The following is a 19211-nucleotide window of genomic DNA, read 5'->3' on the forward strand; positions in this document are numbered from 1 at the left end:
AACACTGTGATGCTTGCCGAAACCGGTTTGGCTCAGTGGATAGAGCGTCGGCCTGTGGACTGAAGGGTCCCGGGTTCGATTCCGGTCAAGGGCATGTACCTTGGTTGTGGGCACATCCCCAGTGGGAGGTGTGCAGGAGGCAGCTGATCGATGTTTCTCTCTCATCGATGTTTCTGACTCTCTATCCCTCTCCTTTCCTCTCTGTGAAATATTAATAAAAAAAACAAAACACTGTGATGCTGGCACATGATTAGACACAGATCAATGGAACAGACGGAAAGTCTAAAAATAGATTCCAATCTCAAATCAGTGAGGAAAAATATTGGAACAGTTAGATATATATTTGGAAAAAAAATTGTATCTATAAGTCACACTACATTGGAATAAGCACCAAAGAGACCAGAGATCTAAATTTAAAAAATGAAATTATATAATAGGTGAAAATATCAGTACATTCTTTTATAATTTGGAAATGAGAAAAACCTTCCTAGCTGACACTCAAAATCAAGAAGCAATAAAAAGAAAAGAAAAATGCAATTATTGAAAACTTTTAAATGGCAAGAACAAACATATAAAGTCACCATAATAGTCAAAAGACAAATGGCAAACTGAAAGAAAAAATCACAACCTAAATTAAGTCCAAGGGCTACTATCTCTAAACTCCCAAATACAGAACCACAACACAACAGAAAAAATATGCAAAACATATAAAAGACAGTCAGAGAAGAAAAAATTTAAATAGTCCTTAAAAACATATATAAAGATATACAACCTTCCTCATAATAAGAGAGATTCATTTAAAACTATACTGAGGTACTATTACCTTCATCCATATAAATCCAAAGTTCAGCAACAAAGTCTACGGTGAGGCTGTACAGAACTAGACACCCTGACACACTGCTGGTGAGACTGCAAAATGGTATAGTCTAGAGAGAGTAATTTGGTAATAACCAGAAAAATTCCAAATGCATTTACCCTTTTACAGAGCAATCCCAATTCTAGAAATCATTTGCAAAGATTCACTGGGCAAAATATAAACATACTTAGATGCAAGGCTATTCACTGTGACATTATTTGTAATAGCAAAACCCATATGCCCATCAATAGGGGCTTGGTTGAATAAAACATGGTTTACTCCCAAAGGCAGTACATGCTGATAAAATAAATGAGAAAGATTCCTATGTATTGATACGGAGTGATCTTCCAGATATATTATTTAAAAAACAACAACAATAAGATGTGTAACAATATTTAGTATGCAACCTTTTATATAAGGGGATAAGAACAAATAATACATACATATTTTTGTATGTTTGCAAAAAGAAATACTGATAAAAAAAACAATAAAAAATAGTCACCAACAGGACGAGGAAGAGAGTGGGGTGGATGGGATACAGAAGCAAGATTTCTCTGAATATACCTTATTATATAGTTTTGACTTAAGCTATCCCTAAAAATTGATAGCTAACGGAAACAAATGAACCTAATAATATAAAGTTTATATAAAAATATAGAGAAAACAATTATTTTATGTTGCATTAGAATACAGAATTGACTGTACATCCTTGGTGAAATATGTTCTAAGAACAAATAGAGCTGCAAAGAAATCTTAAACTTTATTCAGTAGTTTGTAATCTAATTGTCTGCAGCAATACTGGTATTGTTTTGAAACTATTATAGGATGATACAAATAAATAATTATGTTAATGCTGTTAGGAACCATTTATAGGAAATATGGGGGATAGAAAAACAAATTAGATCTTCACAAGGAAGCAAACAGATAAATCCAGATGAGGGACTTTCTAGAAAACAAATCACTGAGTTTGGGCAACATGGAGAGAAAAGGGGTGAGGAGGTGGGAGAAGGACCGATTCATTTGGATTTTGACCTGATAATTTCTACCTTGTCAGTTCTTCCATGCTTTTAAAATACTTAATTCAGTACTCTTAGCTGTTTTTAGTGGGAAATTCAGTCTGAAGAGCCAACCATATTACCAAAAGTGGAGAATATAGTATTTTTAGTTTCAAATAAGCACAAGTGTTATCAAGAAATAAAGATAAAATGATTGGCTTTCCAAATTGTTGATTAACATAGGATAGTTGTTCCCTGGCAGGTAATTTGTTATGCCTTTCACAATGTTGGCATAATCTATTTTAGGACAGTGTTTCACAAAAGAATATGTAAATGAATTTACTACTTAGTCTAGAATACAATAGTTGCCTAAATAGCTGTAATTCTGGACTTCACAGACTTATGTAAAATGTAATGTGTCTGAATAATATCTAAAATAAGTTGTAAAAAACTCTTAAGCCAGTAAAAATTATTTTTGGAGTAACAGTAATATACTATTATTTTATTTCATGAGAATTTCTAAATTCATAAGATAAGGACAGTTTGGTACAATTCAAATACATTAAAATGTTCCCCCTTTATCTCTTTGAGAATTTCATAATAATTTTTAAATAAGAAGAAACAACTTGGTATGTCCCCAAACTCAGAAATAAGAAACACTGCCACTATTGGAATTTTTTTTATTATATGTAGCAGAATCTAATCTTGATACAGCCTAAATCCAAATTCATTTGAATCCATTAGTTAATGAAATAATATGCTCTTTCTTTCAAACAGAAGTACTGGTAAGTATAATGGAACTGGGTAACTCTACTTCGACATGAGACTTCCTAAAATTAAAAGAAGAGGTTTAAGTGTTTGGTAAGTTGACCCTCAGCCACATCCCTTGAAGCGTAACAGAGTATGAACTGAAACAGAAGAAACCTAAATGTCAAAACATTCCCTACTTCCACAATAATATTGTTGAATGGAGTATTTTTAACACTTTTAAACCCTAAGATTGATGACTGGTTTCTGAAATCCATAGAAAAAAAATCTTATTAAGAGTCCAAGACTGAACCCTCAAAGTGAAGTGGGAATAAAGTAACTAATCAATACTAAAACTTCTAACACTGCAGACTTTTAAAATGCAGATACTTTTCGAGGAACATTAACTTTATACAAATGGTGACTCCTAGATTATGGTTAGCTTCCTAAGAAAATAAATTTCAAATTTTAATATTAAATTTAAATTCTAATTGGGGTAAAATAATGGCACATGTAATTTAGAGAATAGCAGAGGATTTAGTAACTAGGCATAAAGAGATTTTCCTTAAATGTAATATAATTGCTGGTTTTTTAATGGTAACAATTTGTAATGAATATGCCATTACTTTTCTAAGGTAAACTGACTACTCTGGAAAGTACACAAGTTTTAACAGATTATGCAATCAATCCACTAAAGAGTGGATCAGAAGCTATCATAAATCTAGTCTCATTTTATTAAACTCATGACCAAAAATTTTCCTTTTTACATTATTTCACATAATTTTAAAAGTATAAATTGCTTTCTCAGAAGATAAAATGTAAAACAGTTTGAAGAAATCACCTGAAATTGATGCCGTTGTTTTTAAAACATAAAATCAGATAGATGGTCATTCATAAAGTATCAAAGATGTCTCTGGAGAAAACAATACTCATAGCCACTCACTAAGCAGTTTCATAAAGAAAAGGAATGCTTAACCCTAAGGTCATAAAATAAGACATTTATTTTACCACATGAACTGATAATTAAAAGCATAAGATGCTCATTAAAAAATGTAGCCTTGCTTGTGTGTAGCCTGGGAAAATGATCCTTTATATCAGAAAGATAAAGACAAAATAATCATACTTAAGTATTTCTTACTTCCCCAAAGGAAGATGAACATTTAAGTGGATGATAAATTTGAAAAGCTGGTTATACATAATAACCATCATGTTGGGGGAATACATTAAAATCCAACAGTTTGTATTATGTTATTTTAAACAGTGACACAACATAAAAAGGTAGGAGTTAAATAGTTAAACTAATATCGTAGAAAACTATCCATGAGGAAGGGTCAAAATCATTTTCAACGTGTAAAAAGAATGAAGAGTAGAGGCATTAAAAAGAACCACAAATTCTTCATGAGGCAAATGTTAAAATGTGGAACTTAATCTCAGACAAATATACAGGAATAAGTAAGGGCCAGGTCTAAGGTGCACGAGGCATTTCATCCTATAGCAAATCTAAACTATATAGGTATGCTTAATGCTATAAATTTAGAAAAAAAAAACATGTGTTTTTTTCCCCCATTTTGTAGCGTGTGCACCTCTTGCAATAAATTTGAGTCAGCACCAATGACAGCTCTGCAGTCCTCCTATGTGGTACTGATCAGGTGGTTGCAGAGCTCCAGCTCACAGCAACACAATGCAGCTGAGCAGGCAAGCACAGCCCACAGCCAGAAGCGGTTGCTACTCTCCAGAACAAGGCGACCTTTAAGCTTAAGTTTCCCGGAGAAAAATGAGATGCTGATGCTGAAGACGACACTATGGTAAGATGTTATTTAAATCAGTAAAAAATGGACCTCCGAGTTTTTCTTTTTTTTCTTTAAGAAAAAGTCAACCTTAGGATTGAATATATATTCAATAGCAAGTGCATGCATCAGAAATTTGCTGCAGTGTCAGTAGAGGAATTTCTTGTCAATATTCATTCACTTTGTAAATATACACATTGTTTTCTTTTAGAATCGGCACTGAGATATACAGAAAAAAAATCACATTATAAAATGTGAGGTTTGAAAGTATGGTGTTGGTTTGGATTTTGCAAGTGCCTTAAATGCTTTGCAAGGATATATTTATCCTAAAAACACAAAGATAAATCTCTAAGTATTGCTCTAATATCTAAATAAAATCTCACCCTACACACACACATTGACTACTACATTACTGCAGAGATTAAAAAAAAAGAGACACGACAGCCATTTTTTCCCTTCTGAATAAAAAGAATATTTTCAAAAACAGTAATAGCTTAAGATTCTGACTCTCTATTTGTAGAGAATGCCATTTTATAATATTAAGGCTCTGGAAATATAAATAAGAAAGAAAAGAAGGGAAAAAATAAAAGAGAAAATGCAGGGGAGAGTACGGGGAGAGAATCTCTCTCTCCACATAGCCCCAATTGAAGGATTAAGCATTTGGACTATAAATGAAGGGGATCTTTGTTAGTTTAATCACTGGAACAATTACAAAAGGACTCAACAACAACGAGGTTTATTGAAAATTTTGCCTAATGCTAACGGACCCATGCAGATGCCTAATTGTATTTGCATATTAAAAGAAGGGTGTATCTGTTTGTTTCTAGGCTTTGATGGAATATCAGATACTGAAAATGTCTCCCAGCCTGTTCATCCTTCTGTTTCTCACACCGGGTATTTTATGCATTTGTCCTCTCCAATGTATATGCACAGAAAGGCACAGGCATGTGGACTGTTCAGGCAGAAACTTGAGTACATTACCTTCTGGACTGCAAGAGAATATTATCCATTTAAATCTGTCTTATAACCACTTTACTGATCTGCATAACCAGTTAACCCAATTCACCAATCTGAGGACCCTGGACATTTCAAACAACAGGCTTGAAAGCCTCCCTGCTCAGTTACCTCGGTCCCTCTGGAATATGTCTGCTGCTAACAACAACATTAAACTGCTTGACAAATCTGATACTGCTTATCAGTGGAACCTCAAATACCTGGATGTGTCTAAGAATATGCTGGAAAAGGTTGTCCTCATTAAAAATACACTAAGAAGTCTTGAGGTTCTCAACCTGAGTAGTAACAAACTTTGGACAGTTCCAACCAACATGCCCTCAAAACTACATACCGTGGACCTGTCTAACAATTCCTTGACACAAATCCTCCCAGGAACATTAATAAGCCTGACAAACCTCACACATCTTTACCTGCACAACAACAAATTCACATTCATTCCAGATCAAGCTTTTGACCAACTCTTTCAGTTGCAGGAGATAACCCTTCATAATAACAGGTGGTCATGTGACCATAAACAAAACATTACCTACTTACTGAAGTGGATGATGCAAACAAAAGCCCATGTGATAGGAACCCCCTGTTCTAGCCAAATATCATCTCTGCAGGAACATAACATATACCCCACACCTTCTGGATTTACCTCAAGCTTGTTCACTGTAAGTGGCATGCAGACAGTGGACACCATTAACTCTCTAAGTATAGTAACTCAATCCAAAGTGACCAAAATACCCAAACAATATCGTGCAAAGGAAACAACATTTGGTGCCCCTCTAAGCAAAGACACCACCTTGACTAGCACTGACAAGGCTTTTGTGCCCTATCCAGAAGACACATCCACAGAAACGATCGATTCACATGAAGCAGCAGCTGCAACTCTAACTATTCATCTCCAAGATGGAATGGTTACAAACGCAAGCCTCACTAGCTCACCAAAATCACCCCCAACACCCATGACCCTAAGTATTACTAGTGGCATGCCAAATAATTTCTCTGAAATGTCTCAACAAAGCACAACCCTTAACTTACGGAGGGAAGAGACCACCACAAATGTAAAGACTCGCTTACCTTCTGCAGCAAGTGCTTGGAAAGTAAATGCTTCATTTCTCTTAATGCTCAATGCTGCGGTCATGCTGGCCGTCTGAGGGTCTGCATTTTCTGAAACTAATGAAAGAACTCCTCCCTGATGTATAGTTGGGAAAATATGCCCCTATCTAACCAGTGATTCAAGCTATATTAAGTATTCAAGAAAGCCAGTGTTACCTTTCTGACTCTGATGTAAATGAAATAACTTGTCTTAAATAAAGAAGTGCACAATGTCTTGGTACTTGCTGCTATTTTACTGTCTTAAGTAAAACTAATGCATTTCCTTTTTAACGAAATATTTTCTTTTTAAGGCTTCAATTTATTGCACAAAATATAAAGCATCTAAACTTTAATATGTATTTTATGTATGTTTACACTGTCAAACATCTGGGTGGAGCGGGGAGGGAAATAAATGGTCTATGCTCATAACTGTGTCATTTGGCTTCCTAGTCATACCAACTTAATCTACATGGTCGACTCAAAATGACCTAATCATTTTTGTCCCAGGTACAGGACCCTGGTAGTCTTTGCAGTAAATGAAATGTTGGAGGTATCCAAGGATTTTGCTAGTAAAGTAAAACTGTGGTTGCCACCCCATGAATGATTATGCCCCATCATTCTTTTACACACAAGCCATAATTGTTTTAAATCTAAATGATGTCCTGCTTCTGAGGAACTCTTGGCTACTTTACAGATTATATAATGGACAAAAAGCTCTTCAAAAACTAGAAGACACTAGGCTGTGCATTTTAATAAGGAGAGTTTAATGGTTTTGCCTTTTGCACTTAAGAAAAGTATTAAAACACAATAAAAAGTTGAGGTTTAAAGTCATGTAAAGGAACAGTTTTAGTGCATATTTAATAAACCATTTGTTAATGGAAATTTAAATATTTATAAAATTAGAAGTTTCCATGTGCAGGAGAGGAAAATTTGTTTTTTGCACATCAGAAATTCGAAACTGACTTACCTAAATTAAAAATAAGATTAGTGTCAGGATAAAGTCGTGGGGGTCTAACAAACATGGGCAGTACTAAGGAAAGGAGGGAAAGGAAAGGAGGAAGGGAAAAAGGATGGGATTCATTTGGTGCTGCAACCAGATGATGAACCCAATAAAACAGACAACAGGACTACTGGGCATGAAACAAATCTTAACACTCCAAATCAAATTGCACTGGGACTCCCACTAGAAGAAAATCAATAATTTTCTACAAATATAAAAGGAAGCCACCTTTTGAATTAGAGACAAACATAAGTAATAGCCAAGAGTCAGAAAAGAAACCCTGAAACAAGGCTAGATTCAAATGCGAGACAGCATAACTGAAGTGGGTAAGCCACAAACGAGGTATTTAATTTGGGAGACATAAGGAAGAATCTATTTGAAGCACTCCTAGTTGGGAAGAGAACAGAAAGAAATATTTATGTTCCTTCCCAAGAAATTTTAAAATTAAGAGAATTGTTTCCAGGGTTGGGAACATTTCTATTGAGACAGAGAGACACACACACACACACACACACACACACACACACACACACACACACACAGAGATAACAACCTTCTAATGTGTTCTTTTTTCTCTCTTTTTAAGCATCAGGCTTATGGAAACATCACTGTTAAGCTTCAATACAGCAATTCCTCTTTTATGTTAACTAGTACAGTGTCACTTGAACATTTTTCTGTCCCCAGCAAACCTAATTGGCTCACTATGTCACGGAATTTCACCATGAAGAAAAGGGTTTATTTGAAATAACCCCTAAATGGTTTTAAAATGCATTACTTTTCCAAATGGGCAAGCTGTTCCCACTTCCTCCCAATCACTGATCTAGTATCTTCACCATCGCTGACAGAGGCTAACTGCTTAGGTATTTTCTACTCTATCTCATACTAGCATCTTCTAAAAAAACATATACTGAATTTCACAAAAGGTTTCTCAGAGGTAACATCTTTTACTCTAAAGGTGCCAAAAATTAAATGTTGTCATATACGTATTTAGAAATATGGGGGAAGTAAAATTATGAATTACATCATTTATCAGCACCTATGGATTACACCAATATTACTGACAGACATGCAGATGAAAAACTCAGGAAATTTACAAGTACAACATAGGTCAACTACACAGACTCTAAGTCAGTGGTTCTCAACCTTTCTAATGCCGCGGCCCTTTAATACAGTTCCTCATGTTGTGGTGACCCCCAACCATAAAATTATTTTCGTTGCTACTTCATAACTGTAATTTTGCTACTGTTAATGAATCGTAATGTAAATATCTGTGTTTTCCGGTGGTCTTAGGCGATCCTGCTAGCAGTTCTCAACCTGTGGGCAACAGGTTGAGAACAGCTGCTGTAGAGCCTAAGACCATCGGAAAACACAGATATTTACATTACGATTCATTAACAGTAGCAAAATTACAGTTATGAAGTAGCAACGAAAATAATTTTATGGTTGGGGGTCACCACAACATGAGGAACTGTATTAAAGGGCTGCGGCATTAGAAAGGTTGAGAACCCCTGCTAAGTCCTTAGAAGTATTATCTGCCTTACAGTAATTAGATAATTCTTCCTTTTAAGGAAATTATGGCCTTATTAATGGAGGTGGGCTCATTATTTGCCGCCAGGACATGAACATTACTGGGCTCCATACATATTTCAAAATGCATTAGTCCTCAGCATCTAACTCTCAAGCTCATAAGCTATACATTCGGCCTTGGCCAGTGTGGCTCAGTTGGTTGGAGCATTGTCCCATACACCGAAAGGTCGTGGGTTCAATCCCTGGTTGGAGGAGGCAACCTATAGATGTTTCTCGTTGCAGCGATGTTTCTCTCTCTCTCTCTCTCTCAAATCAATACACACATATCCTCGGTTAAGGATTAAAAAAAAGAAGACAGACATCCATCCATCCAACCCTAAGGCTCCTATTTTACTAGGAACTTATTTATCATCAGTCAAGAGAATTCAAATAACACAAACACAAAAGCAAATACATAAGGGATAAAGTAGTGGTGAATAGGGTGTGCACTGGTGTCAAAGGTTCTAGGCCGAAATCCTACCTCTGCCACTTCTCAGGTGTAGAACCCTGGACAAGTTAACACTGCTCTACATCACAGCTCACTTACCCTTACTTAAATGGTGACAAATATGTGCTACTCAATAATCTTCCATAACAATGTTCTGAAGCAATATAAATTCCTTTAACAAACACCAAAAATGTCAGACAAAAGTCAACCTAAAATCTGTTATAAGATTATTACTTTTGAAGTACTTTTTAAGAACTGCCATGTAAATACCAGGTATTTACAAACATAATGGTTAAAAGTAAAAAGTTGTATTTCTATTAAAATTAGAATCAAGCACCAATATCCATTATAATCAATTTTTTAATGTTATTTGGGAAGTTCCAGAAACAGAAATAACATTAGGCCATAGCTGGTTTGGCTCAGTGGGCAGAACATCAGCCCGCCCACTGAAGGGTCCTGGGTTCGATTCCAGTCAAGGGTGCGTACCTTGGTTGCAGGTTACATCCTGGCCCTGTTTGCATCCCGGTCCAGGGGCGTGGGGGAGGCAACCTATTGATTTGTCTCTCTCACATCGATGTTCCTCTCTCTGTGTCTCTCCTATACCTCTCTTTTTAAAAAACAATGGAAAAATATCCTTGGGTGAGGATTAAGAACAACAACAAAAAAACATGCTTCCTTTGCCCAGCTGGCATGGTTCAGTGGTTGAGCATTAATACATGAACCAGGAGGTCGCCATTTCGATTCCCGGGTTGCAGGTTTAATACCCAGTGTGGGGCGTGCTGGAGCACAGGGCAGCCAATTGATGTTTCTATCTCTCTCCCCCTTTCCCTTCCTCTCTGAAATCAATAAAAATATATTTTTTAAAAATAAGAAAGATAGCATTCAAAAAGGAAGTCTTAAAAAAAAAACATAAGAATTTAAAAATATTTCTAAATCTCTGGGTGGCTTTTTTTTTTAATTACAGTAAGAAAAAAATCCGAAAGAAATCATCAATAGATTTGTCCATATACAGAACCCTCAAATTTCTTTATGCTGAAACAATGAGCCTGATAAAAATATTCAAAGAGAATAAAGGAGATTGTTAATCAAAGCTCATAAAAATAAGAAAAATATTTAGATTCTCAATGGATAAGTGGGCAAAGGACACAAACAGTATATTTAAAAGATAGGAAGCATGGTGCTTGAAAAATATATGGGAATATAGCCAACACATAATAATTGAGAAATAGAAATAAAATGTGGTACCATCTCATGATTAAATCAGCAAGCAATTTTAAAAGATGTAATAAAAATCAATGCTGGGGAAGACGAAGGAGTGGCCACATCACATATTATTAGTACAACTCTTTTGGATAGCAGTTGGCAATTGTGATGAGAAAACAGCTCCTCTGAGCTGCTGCCTAGGCATTTCATAGTGTGATAATCCTGTATATATGCAGTCTGGACATTTAAGTAAGGACTGAGTTCAGAATTCCCACCATAAGTTCCCACTTTGCTTTTCCTGACACAGCTTTTAAAATAAACACTTAGAGATGAGTTTTCAAAAAGTTAGTGATCACTACCCCAGCCAACTTATAAGTGCCTGCTATCCTGCCCGCTCTGGTGACCTGAGATGGAGAAGTGCTCTTCATCCGGCTGATTGTGCCCGCCCCACCCCATGTTTCTGATACTTGTAAGTAATCAATCTTGTGACTTAATGGAGGGTGGAGGGAGTTAATAGGGGAAAAAGGAGGGGGACATCTGTAATACTTTCAACAATAAAGATAAATTAAAAAGCAAAACAAAAAGAAAAAAGAAATTTTGTGACTTTATTTCCTCTGTTATGAGTGTACTGAAACTGAGCCCTCAAATAAAAAACACCCAGGGTTTTCACTTCCCCAAGGTGGGAACTGGGATGCTGAGGGAGCTACCTGCTGACCCTCTGTGGGTGTTTTGTGCCTCCTTATTCAGCAGGTCATAATCTTCATATTCTTAACTTAATACACCAGCTAATGGGGGGGGGGGGGGGGAGGCAACACAACAATGATTAAATACCTGAAAAAATTTAACCTTTAATGTAGTAAATTCTAGGTAAATCACAGCATTCTTTCTAACAGCAAGGAAAAAAGAAAACAATGCTAAATATCTAACATTAGGAAATCGGTTAAGTAAATGATGATCTACTTGACAAAAATATTATGTGTCCAATAAAATATTTATGAAGAGTTTCTTTTAAAGTTTGAAATGTGGAAAATGTAAATACTATAAAGATAAGCAAAAAAATATAGGATATAAACATACATCTTTATGGAACTATGTAGAACAACAACAAAAAAGAGAAATATACCAAAATGCTAATACTGTGTACCAACTATTTTATTAACTGCTTTGTCCTTGTTAAATGTAAGAGATCTAAGAAAAGAATTATTGGAACAGCTGTCCAAGGGATTTAAGGCTGAGTAGGAGAATAGGAAAATGAGAAGACACAAATTGAACTGTAAATAGGTATGGGTAGTCAATCAATAGACTAGAGGGTCTCATGAAGTAACACACAGAAAAGCACTATCAGAATTCTTGGAAGCACATCTATATTGGATTAGCTTAATTTAGCTCTACCTGGTCATTGCTGTCAGGACTATTCCCCATCTAACCAGACAAGCTCGCTCTCTCTCTCTCTCTCTCTCTCTCTCCCCCCCCCCCCCCAAAAAAACCTTCAATAATTTCCAATGTCTCTGAATAAAATCTAAACTCTTAATGTGGCTTACTGCTTCCCTTTACAGTATCATCTTAAAATTTCTTGCTTTCTTACTGTTTATTTTAAACTAAATATCTTTTTTGCCCTTCTAACCTACTTTTCTTGCCACCAGGCTTTCATAGATGGTGAATGTCCTCTTTGGTTCACTCCCTCCCTCTTCTTCCCCTAGAAAACCCTTATTCATCCTTTTTTTTGTAAAGTAAAAAAAAAAAAAAAGAAAGAAAAAAAAGTGTTTTTATTGATTTTAGAGGGAGAGAAAGAGAAGAAGAAGAAGAAACATCAATGTGGGAAACACCAATCAGATGCCTCCCGCATGCCCCCTACTGGGGATCAAGCCCACAACCTGGGCATGTGCCCCAACCAGGAATCTAAGAGGCAACCCTTTGGTGCATGGAAGGACACTCAACCAACGGAGCCATACCAGCCAGGGCCTCATTCATCATTTTCATTTCAGTTTAAATATCTCTTTCTCCTAGGAGTTTAGTTTTTTTTGACCATCTTGATATGAATTTATAAACAAAAGAATGAATTAATGCAGGTCAAAGATGTGTCTGGTGGGCTAACAATGACCTCTTTAAGACAGACTAAGTCAAATCTCCAAGTCTTATTCTAGAATCTACGTTTCTTCCATTAGTTCAAAATTATAGCTTCACAGTCCAGAGAAAACAGAGATCACAGAAAAGTTAAGAATGAAAGAGGATTTGGTTAGTGCTTGTCATGTAAGAAATTAGGTCTGGGCAGTGGGGGGTTCCCTTTGTAACAATTTCCAGAGAAAGGTTAATTCTAATACCTGTGAACAATTTAGTACAAGTAGATTGTTCCGGGGAATGAGTCAGGGAAACAGAAACAAATGCCACCTCAATATGTCAATCATGTGTTAAGCAGATTAGTTTGCTTCACACTTTGAAAAACTGTGGCATAAAGTGAGGTTTTTAAGTAGCTCAACTTTTAAGAAATGCCATTTTGGTTCAGCAGCCCCAACTCTGTTAAACATGTTTAGGAGCCAGTTGAGACATACTCAACACATCCATTTACCTCTTCTATAAACTGTGGCCTGATACTCTGAATTTGTTGGAAATTATTGATAAGCTCAAAGCACAGAAATTAAACATACACATACACAATAAAAATAGCAAAACTGCATAATTCTTTTCAGATAAAAACAATTCTAAAGCACATTGTGGTTTAACAGAAAGAGCATGAGGTAAGGTTTTGTCACCTGTGTTATTATCTTGGGCAAGTAATTAAATGTGTCCTCTGGTAAAAATCTACATAGTTAAGAACAAGTGTCCCATATGGGTATTTTAAAGAATAGTTTAAATCATGTATATATTTCAGCACTTTGTAGGTGCTGCATAAAAATTTTAAATGTTACTGCTATCCCTTGTTTAAGAGATGCTTGGGTAATTAACAAGATCAGAAATAAAAATAATTGAACTCAAATTGGTACATAATTCCCTTGTATTTGACCTCTTTAGTCATACTTAAAATAGCTAGTTATTTATTCATCCCATGGGAAATATAATTTATCAGTAAAAAATTAGATATCTGAATATTTCACATGGGTATCTCAAAGTCAAGTATCAGATAAATCTGAGGAAATACTCAATACCCGGAAATGTGGTTTTTCACTTTGTGTTATTTTGTTGCCCATAGTCACAGTTCAAACAAACTGAACACTCAGGAAGGCTGCGGGAGTTCAAATGCCTGTCAAATGCTTGCCTCAAGCCTCAACAGAAAATAAACTAAGATGTAATGGCTTTTCATTGAGACAGAAAAACAAAACACAAAGCATCAGTATGGGAAAACAAGGATGCCATGCACCACAATAACCACTGGGAAGGCTTTTGTTTGCCAACCAAAGCCTCAGCAACCATTATTGCATCTGAGACACATATAGTTTTAAGAGTAACTGGCACATGGCCACATCCATTTCCCAGTTCTATTACTTCGACATCAGTAACTGAACTGTATTCCTTCATACCAACGACAAATAATTAAAGAAAGCAAATGAATGTATAAAAGTAATTTCACCTATTTATAGGCTCTAATATTTCCTATGGTACGGCTTTTCTACAGTGACTACATAAAATCTTTCTTGCTTTAACAAAGTATATTTGGATGAAGTATTATGACTCTCTTGCCCTGACACTAAATTTTTTTAAAAAAAAAGCTGTAGGATATTAAATATGAACTTAAGAGACAAACTGTAGAAGCTAAAGTGTCTTTAAAATGTATTAAAATTAACCAAAGGATCAGAGGTCACCTGGCACTAGTAAAACACCTTCATATATTAACTATGAGTTGAATATAAATTGATTTTAATCTTAAATATGTGATACATCTATATTTCTGTATTTTTCTTCAAAGCAATCATGCTTAACTCATTAAATTCGTATTCCAATGAACATATCATTACTGAAAACATCTTTGGGCCCCTCCTTTCAAATATTACTAGACGCCAGTTTATAAGTCACACAAGGAAAAAAAAAAACCTCTTTTAAAACAAAAAATAGTATTATTCAACTTGTCAAAAATTTTTGCCTTGTTTGTAAAAAAAAATTTACGTGTAATTTTCCTATCACATTTAAAAAGAACATGTTTCATTTGATAGTATTTCCAAAAATGTATTTCCCTAAAATGTTGTGCTAAATGGCAGCAGGGTTTGAAGTAAGTGCATCACCTCTAACAGTGACTCTTCAGAAGGAAACAATGTTCACTTGGCTGTATTTAATCTTAGATTCTTGTTTTAAAATTTTCCCATGTTGTTTTATGTAATCAAACCTTGTAAGTATATCTCAAGATTATTTCTTTTCAAGGATTATAATATACCTATCTACTAAAAGAGGTGAACCACAGTTGATTGAAAAAACAACTGTTTTTCACAGCATGACATGGACTGCAGCCACTTATCATCTAGTACTTGTCAAGCCATAACCACCAGATTATTCAGTACATATCAATCACTAAATTATCTTTGATGAGTAAACCGAAACCTTGTTTCACTTACATCCAAGGCCACTACACTTCTCTAAAACAAGTATCACAAAAAAATAAAACTACTCAAGAAATCTTTTGGCTCAATTCAGAACTCCAATTCTAATCACTCATATAAATCAAATGTTCTTTTTTCAAACTATAGTCGTGTGTACCTATAAATAAAACTGGTGATTAGTTTTAACACTATCACTAAATGATTACATATATGCAATAATGAAAAGTTAGGTTCCTTTATTAAATGTTCTATAAAATGCCACATCCTCTGCTAGATTCTGTGTGTATCTATATGGAGACATCTAAGACCTAGGAGCTCCAAGTCCAATAAGTAAACAAAAATTATATTCTGTGCACCCCATGTTCACTGCAGCATTATTTTAAATAGCCAAGACATGGAAACAACCTAAGTGTCCATCAATAGGTGAATGAATAAACAAAATGTAGTATACAACAACACAGAATGTTATTCAGCCATAAAAAAGAAAACACTCCTGCCATTTGTGACAATATGGATGGATCCGAGGGCATTATGCGAAGTAAAATAAGTCAATCAGAGGAAGACAAATACTGTATGATTTCACTTATATGTGGAATCTAAAAAAAAACAAAAACACCCAAACCAAAAAACAGAACTCATAGATACAGAGAAAAGATTGGTGACTGCCCAGGGTGGGGGTTAGGGGGTCTGGAAGGGTGGGATTAATGAGTGAAGGTGGTCAAAAGGTACAAACTTCTAGTTATAAGTAAGTCCTGGGGATGTGACGTATAGTATAGTGCAGTGGTTGGCAAACTGCGGCTCACGAGCCACATGCAGCTCACGAGCCGCGGTTTGCCGCTCTGTTGACTAATGAGTTTGCCGACCACTGGTATAGTGAATATAGTTAGTTAGTTATACTGTGTTGTATATTTGAAAGTTGCTAAGAGAATAAATCTTTAAATCACAAGAAAAAAAGTTTTGTAACTCTATGTAGTGATGGATATTAACTAGACTCTTTGTGGTGATCATTTTGCAATATATACAAATAGTGAATCATTATGTTGTATACCTAAAACTAATATAATGTTATATGTCAATTATATCTAATTTAAAAATAAAGAAAAATTATATTCTAACATGGTCTTTGTTAAATAGTAGTAAGATTTGCAGGGGCTTAATAAGGAGTTATTTATCAAAAATTGCCTAAAAAGACAGACAAGAACAAGTGTTGGGTGGGGATGTAGAAAATTAGAACTCTCATATACTGCTAGTGGAAATGTAAAATGATAAAGTGGCTTTGGAAAACAGTTCAGCAGTTTCTGAAAAGATTTAACATCAAGCTACTATATGACCCAGCAATTTTGCTCCTAATAAAATAAAAAAACCTGCCCACTTAAAAACTTGTACATGAATGTTCGTATCAGCATTATTCATAATAGCCAAAAAATGGAAAAATATCCTCGAGTGAGGCTTAACAAAAAACAAACGAAAAGATCAGATTTTAATAAGTACTCTAAAAGCATGAGGTCCTAAAATGACTGATGTGAAGAACAGAGGTAGGGAAGGCTCATATCAAAGGTGCTGCCATCAAGAGTTAGACCCTGAAGGAAGAACAGAATTTTGAATGAGGAAGAAGTACTTTGGGCAGGTGGGGAAGGCTGCACAAAGATATAGAGGTAGAAGGTATTTAAGGGTCTGAATAATGGTGAATGATTTTTGTTTGGGGCATTTGAGTACTGGAGAGATCAGAACTTTAAGTTTTACTTAATTATCATCAAGAGGCCTGTGCACCTTAAAATCAGTAAGAAAAAGAAGAGAATGAGCAATCCAAGGTTGGAGAGCCATTTGGCTAGGTAACAATGCAATTAACTGAGAAAGAGATTATGAGAATATATCTAGGTAGAAGAATAGGAAGGGGAAAATGTTGAATTTTAAGTAATTTGAGATCCAGGTGTATGAGGCATCAATAAAGAGTTATCTGTGCATTATCTTAGTACTCTGATTTATAATATCAACTCTGGTTGCTAAGAGGCTTTTAATGTTTACTTCTTAGGTATGATCATGCTAACCTCCAGTTCTATATAAGTACCATATAAATATGATTTAGCTAGCACTGGCTCTATTCCTTTAGGAGAAAAAAACAAAACAAAAACTTCATAGCAAAGCAAAACAAGTGAGGAACATGTTCCGACCTGTACTTCTGCCACTTATGTAGCAATTTCCTTGTATGTCAATGCCATTGTTCACAGCCTGCAATTTTTAAAGAGTGCCTGCCAATGTGGTAATACAATCCAACTTCCCTGTATGCTAGTTATTAAGGAAAAGGAGTGATCAAAAGATGAAATTCCTTTAAAAAGTATACTTAAAGTGCTTCAATGTTAGTGGTTTAATGTATTAAAACAATCTTTGTAAACTCAGTATGAAAGTATCACTTTCATAAGCAATCCTTAAGTTAGTTTTATATGAATAAAATTTAACCTTTTCTAAAAGGTGATGTTGATTATGTACTAGAAATTACATTATGGAATGCTATATTCCTACTTCAAAATAACCATAGCCAGAAAGTACCCTATAAACATATATACAAGATGCTTTAGGGAAAACACAACATAGACATCTATCTCTAATATAATTATTTGATTTTAACTTATGATAATCACAGCAAGCAAAATAGTGTATATTTTCCTAGTTAGTCAATCCAGTGAAGAAATTCATAATGTATACATGGATAAGCGAAACAAAGTGGCATTCACTGGGTTCTTGAAATAAGCAAGTAGTCTTTAAAAAGACTTGACTTGAATTCCTTGATCTCTGACAAAATCCATCTGTTTATACCAGTTGTTTAGAAAACACTCAATAGGATATTTCCAAAGAGCAAATAGCAGGTCAAGTTTAGGACACGTGACTTCCTCTCTAATAATATTTAAATAGCACACAGTGAGTAAGAAATCAGATTCCACAAAGGACACTGGAGAAAGCCTGCATTCTTCATCTTCAAAGAAAAAAACATTGAAAGGTAAAAAACTGCAATTTTCTCAATGACATATTAAAACCAAATGTAACTTAACATATATTTTTAAAATTAAAATTTGAGCTTTAAGTTTAAAAATAAAAAATAGTTAAATATGCTCAACATGGGCCAGTTGCATTATCTCAACTGTGGCAAGGCATTAGATGTAAATACAGGCTAAAAGGAAATTAGCTGTAATTTAAAAAAGCTCACTATTAAACTTTTGGTGTTTGTACTATGTCTTCACAGTTCAGTTCTAAAATACACTGGACTAAGACTCAGATTCAAGTTCTAGTTCTGGTCATTTTTAGATATTCATCCTCAGAGGATATGCTTTTCTATCTGAGCCCATTTGTAAAATGAAGGCTAATTTTGATCACTTCTAAATGAACCAAAAATGGTGGCATTTCCCCAGTGATGAGAAGAAGGTTCCTTCATTTTTCTCCACTTTTAACAAAGCTACTAGTTCTTAAATGTGTTTGTCATCCAAGTCTTAGACTAAATTTCTGTAAATATTTTGAAACAGGAAAATGATGTTCAAGCTATCACTCATCAGCCTTTGCCTTCTGTCTGTTGGTAACACTTTGGGGACAATGACTACCTCAAGTTCTATGCAAGTCTCGAATTCCATGAGTTTGACTTCTAAGGCAACTACAAATTTTCAAATGACCTCAAAACTCAAGAGAAGCCCGAATACTGAGGCAGGCCTGACTACCAAGACAACTTCAAATCTCCTAACGTCTTTGAATCCCGTGATGAGTCCAAATTCTAAGACAAACCCGAATTCCAAGACAACCTCAAAGCCCAAGACTCTGAAAACATCAGTGACCTCAAAGATACCCACCACCATGAAGATGACGACTGTGAAAAGTGGTGGCACCACAATGAATCCAAAGGACAACATTCGCTTTCTCTTCTATGTAATATTTTTGCTGTTTTGTGTGCAATGAAGCTGAAGTGGACTTGAACTGTCTGCATTCCTATCTTAGTCCTTTAT

General features: G+C 35.1%; 2 protein-coding genes across 12 annotated transcripts in view; one reads left to right on the forward strand and one right to left on the reverse strand.

Moving 5' to 3' along the window:
• The window catches only part of NF1 (neurofibromin 1), a 242644-nt gene that overhangs the window by 66723 nt on the left and 156710 nt on the right, over window positions 1-19211 (reverse strand). The gene's annotated exons all lie outside the window — the stretch shown is intronic.
• On the forward strand, window positions 4256-6902 carry OMG (oligodendrocyte myelin glycoprotein). Its single transcript, XM_080678693.1, has 2 exons — window positions 4256-4403; window positions 5213-6902. The coding sequence occupies exons 1-2, from the start codon at window positions 4401-4403 to the stop codon at window positions 6539-6541; spliced, it is 1332 nt and encodes a 443-aa protein (XP_080534819.1). The 5' UTR covers window positions 4256-4400; the 3' UTR covers window positions 6542-6902.

Source organism: Plecotus auritus (genome assembly GCF_963455305.1).
Source record: "Plecotus auritus genome assembly, chromosome: 7".
Classification (NCBI taxonomy): Eukaryota; Metazoa; Chordata; class Mammalia; order Chiroptera; family Vespertilionidae; genus Plecotus; species Plecotus auritus.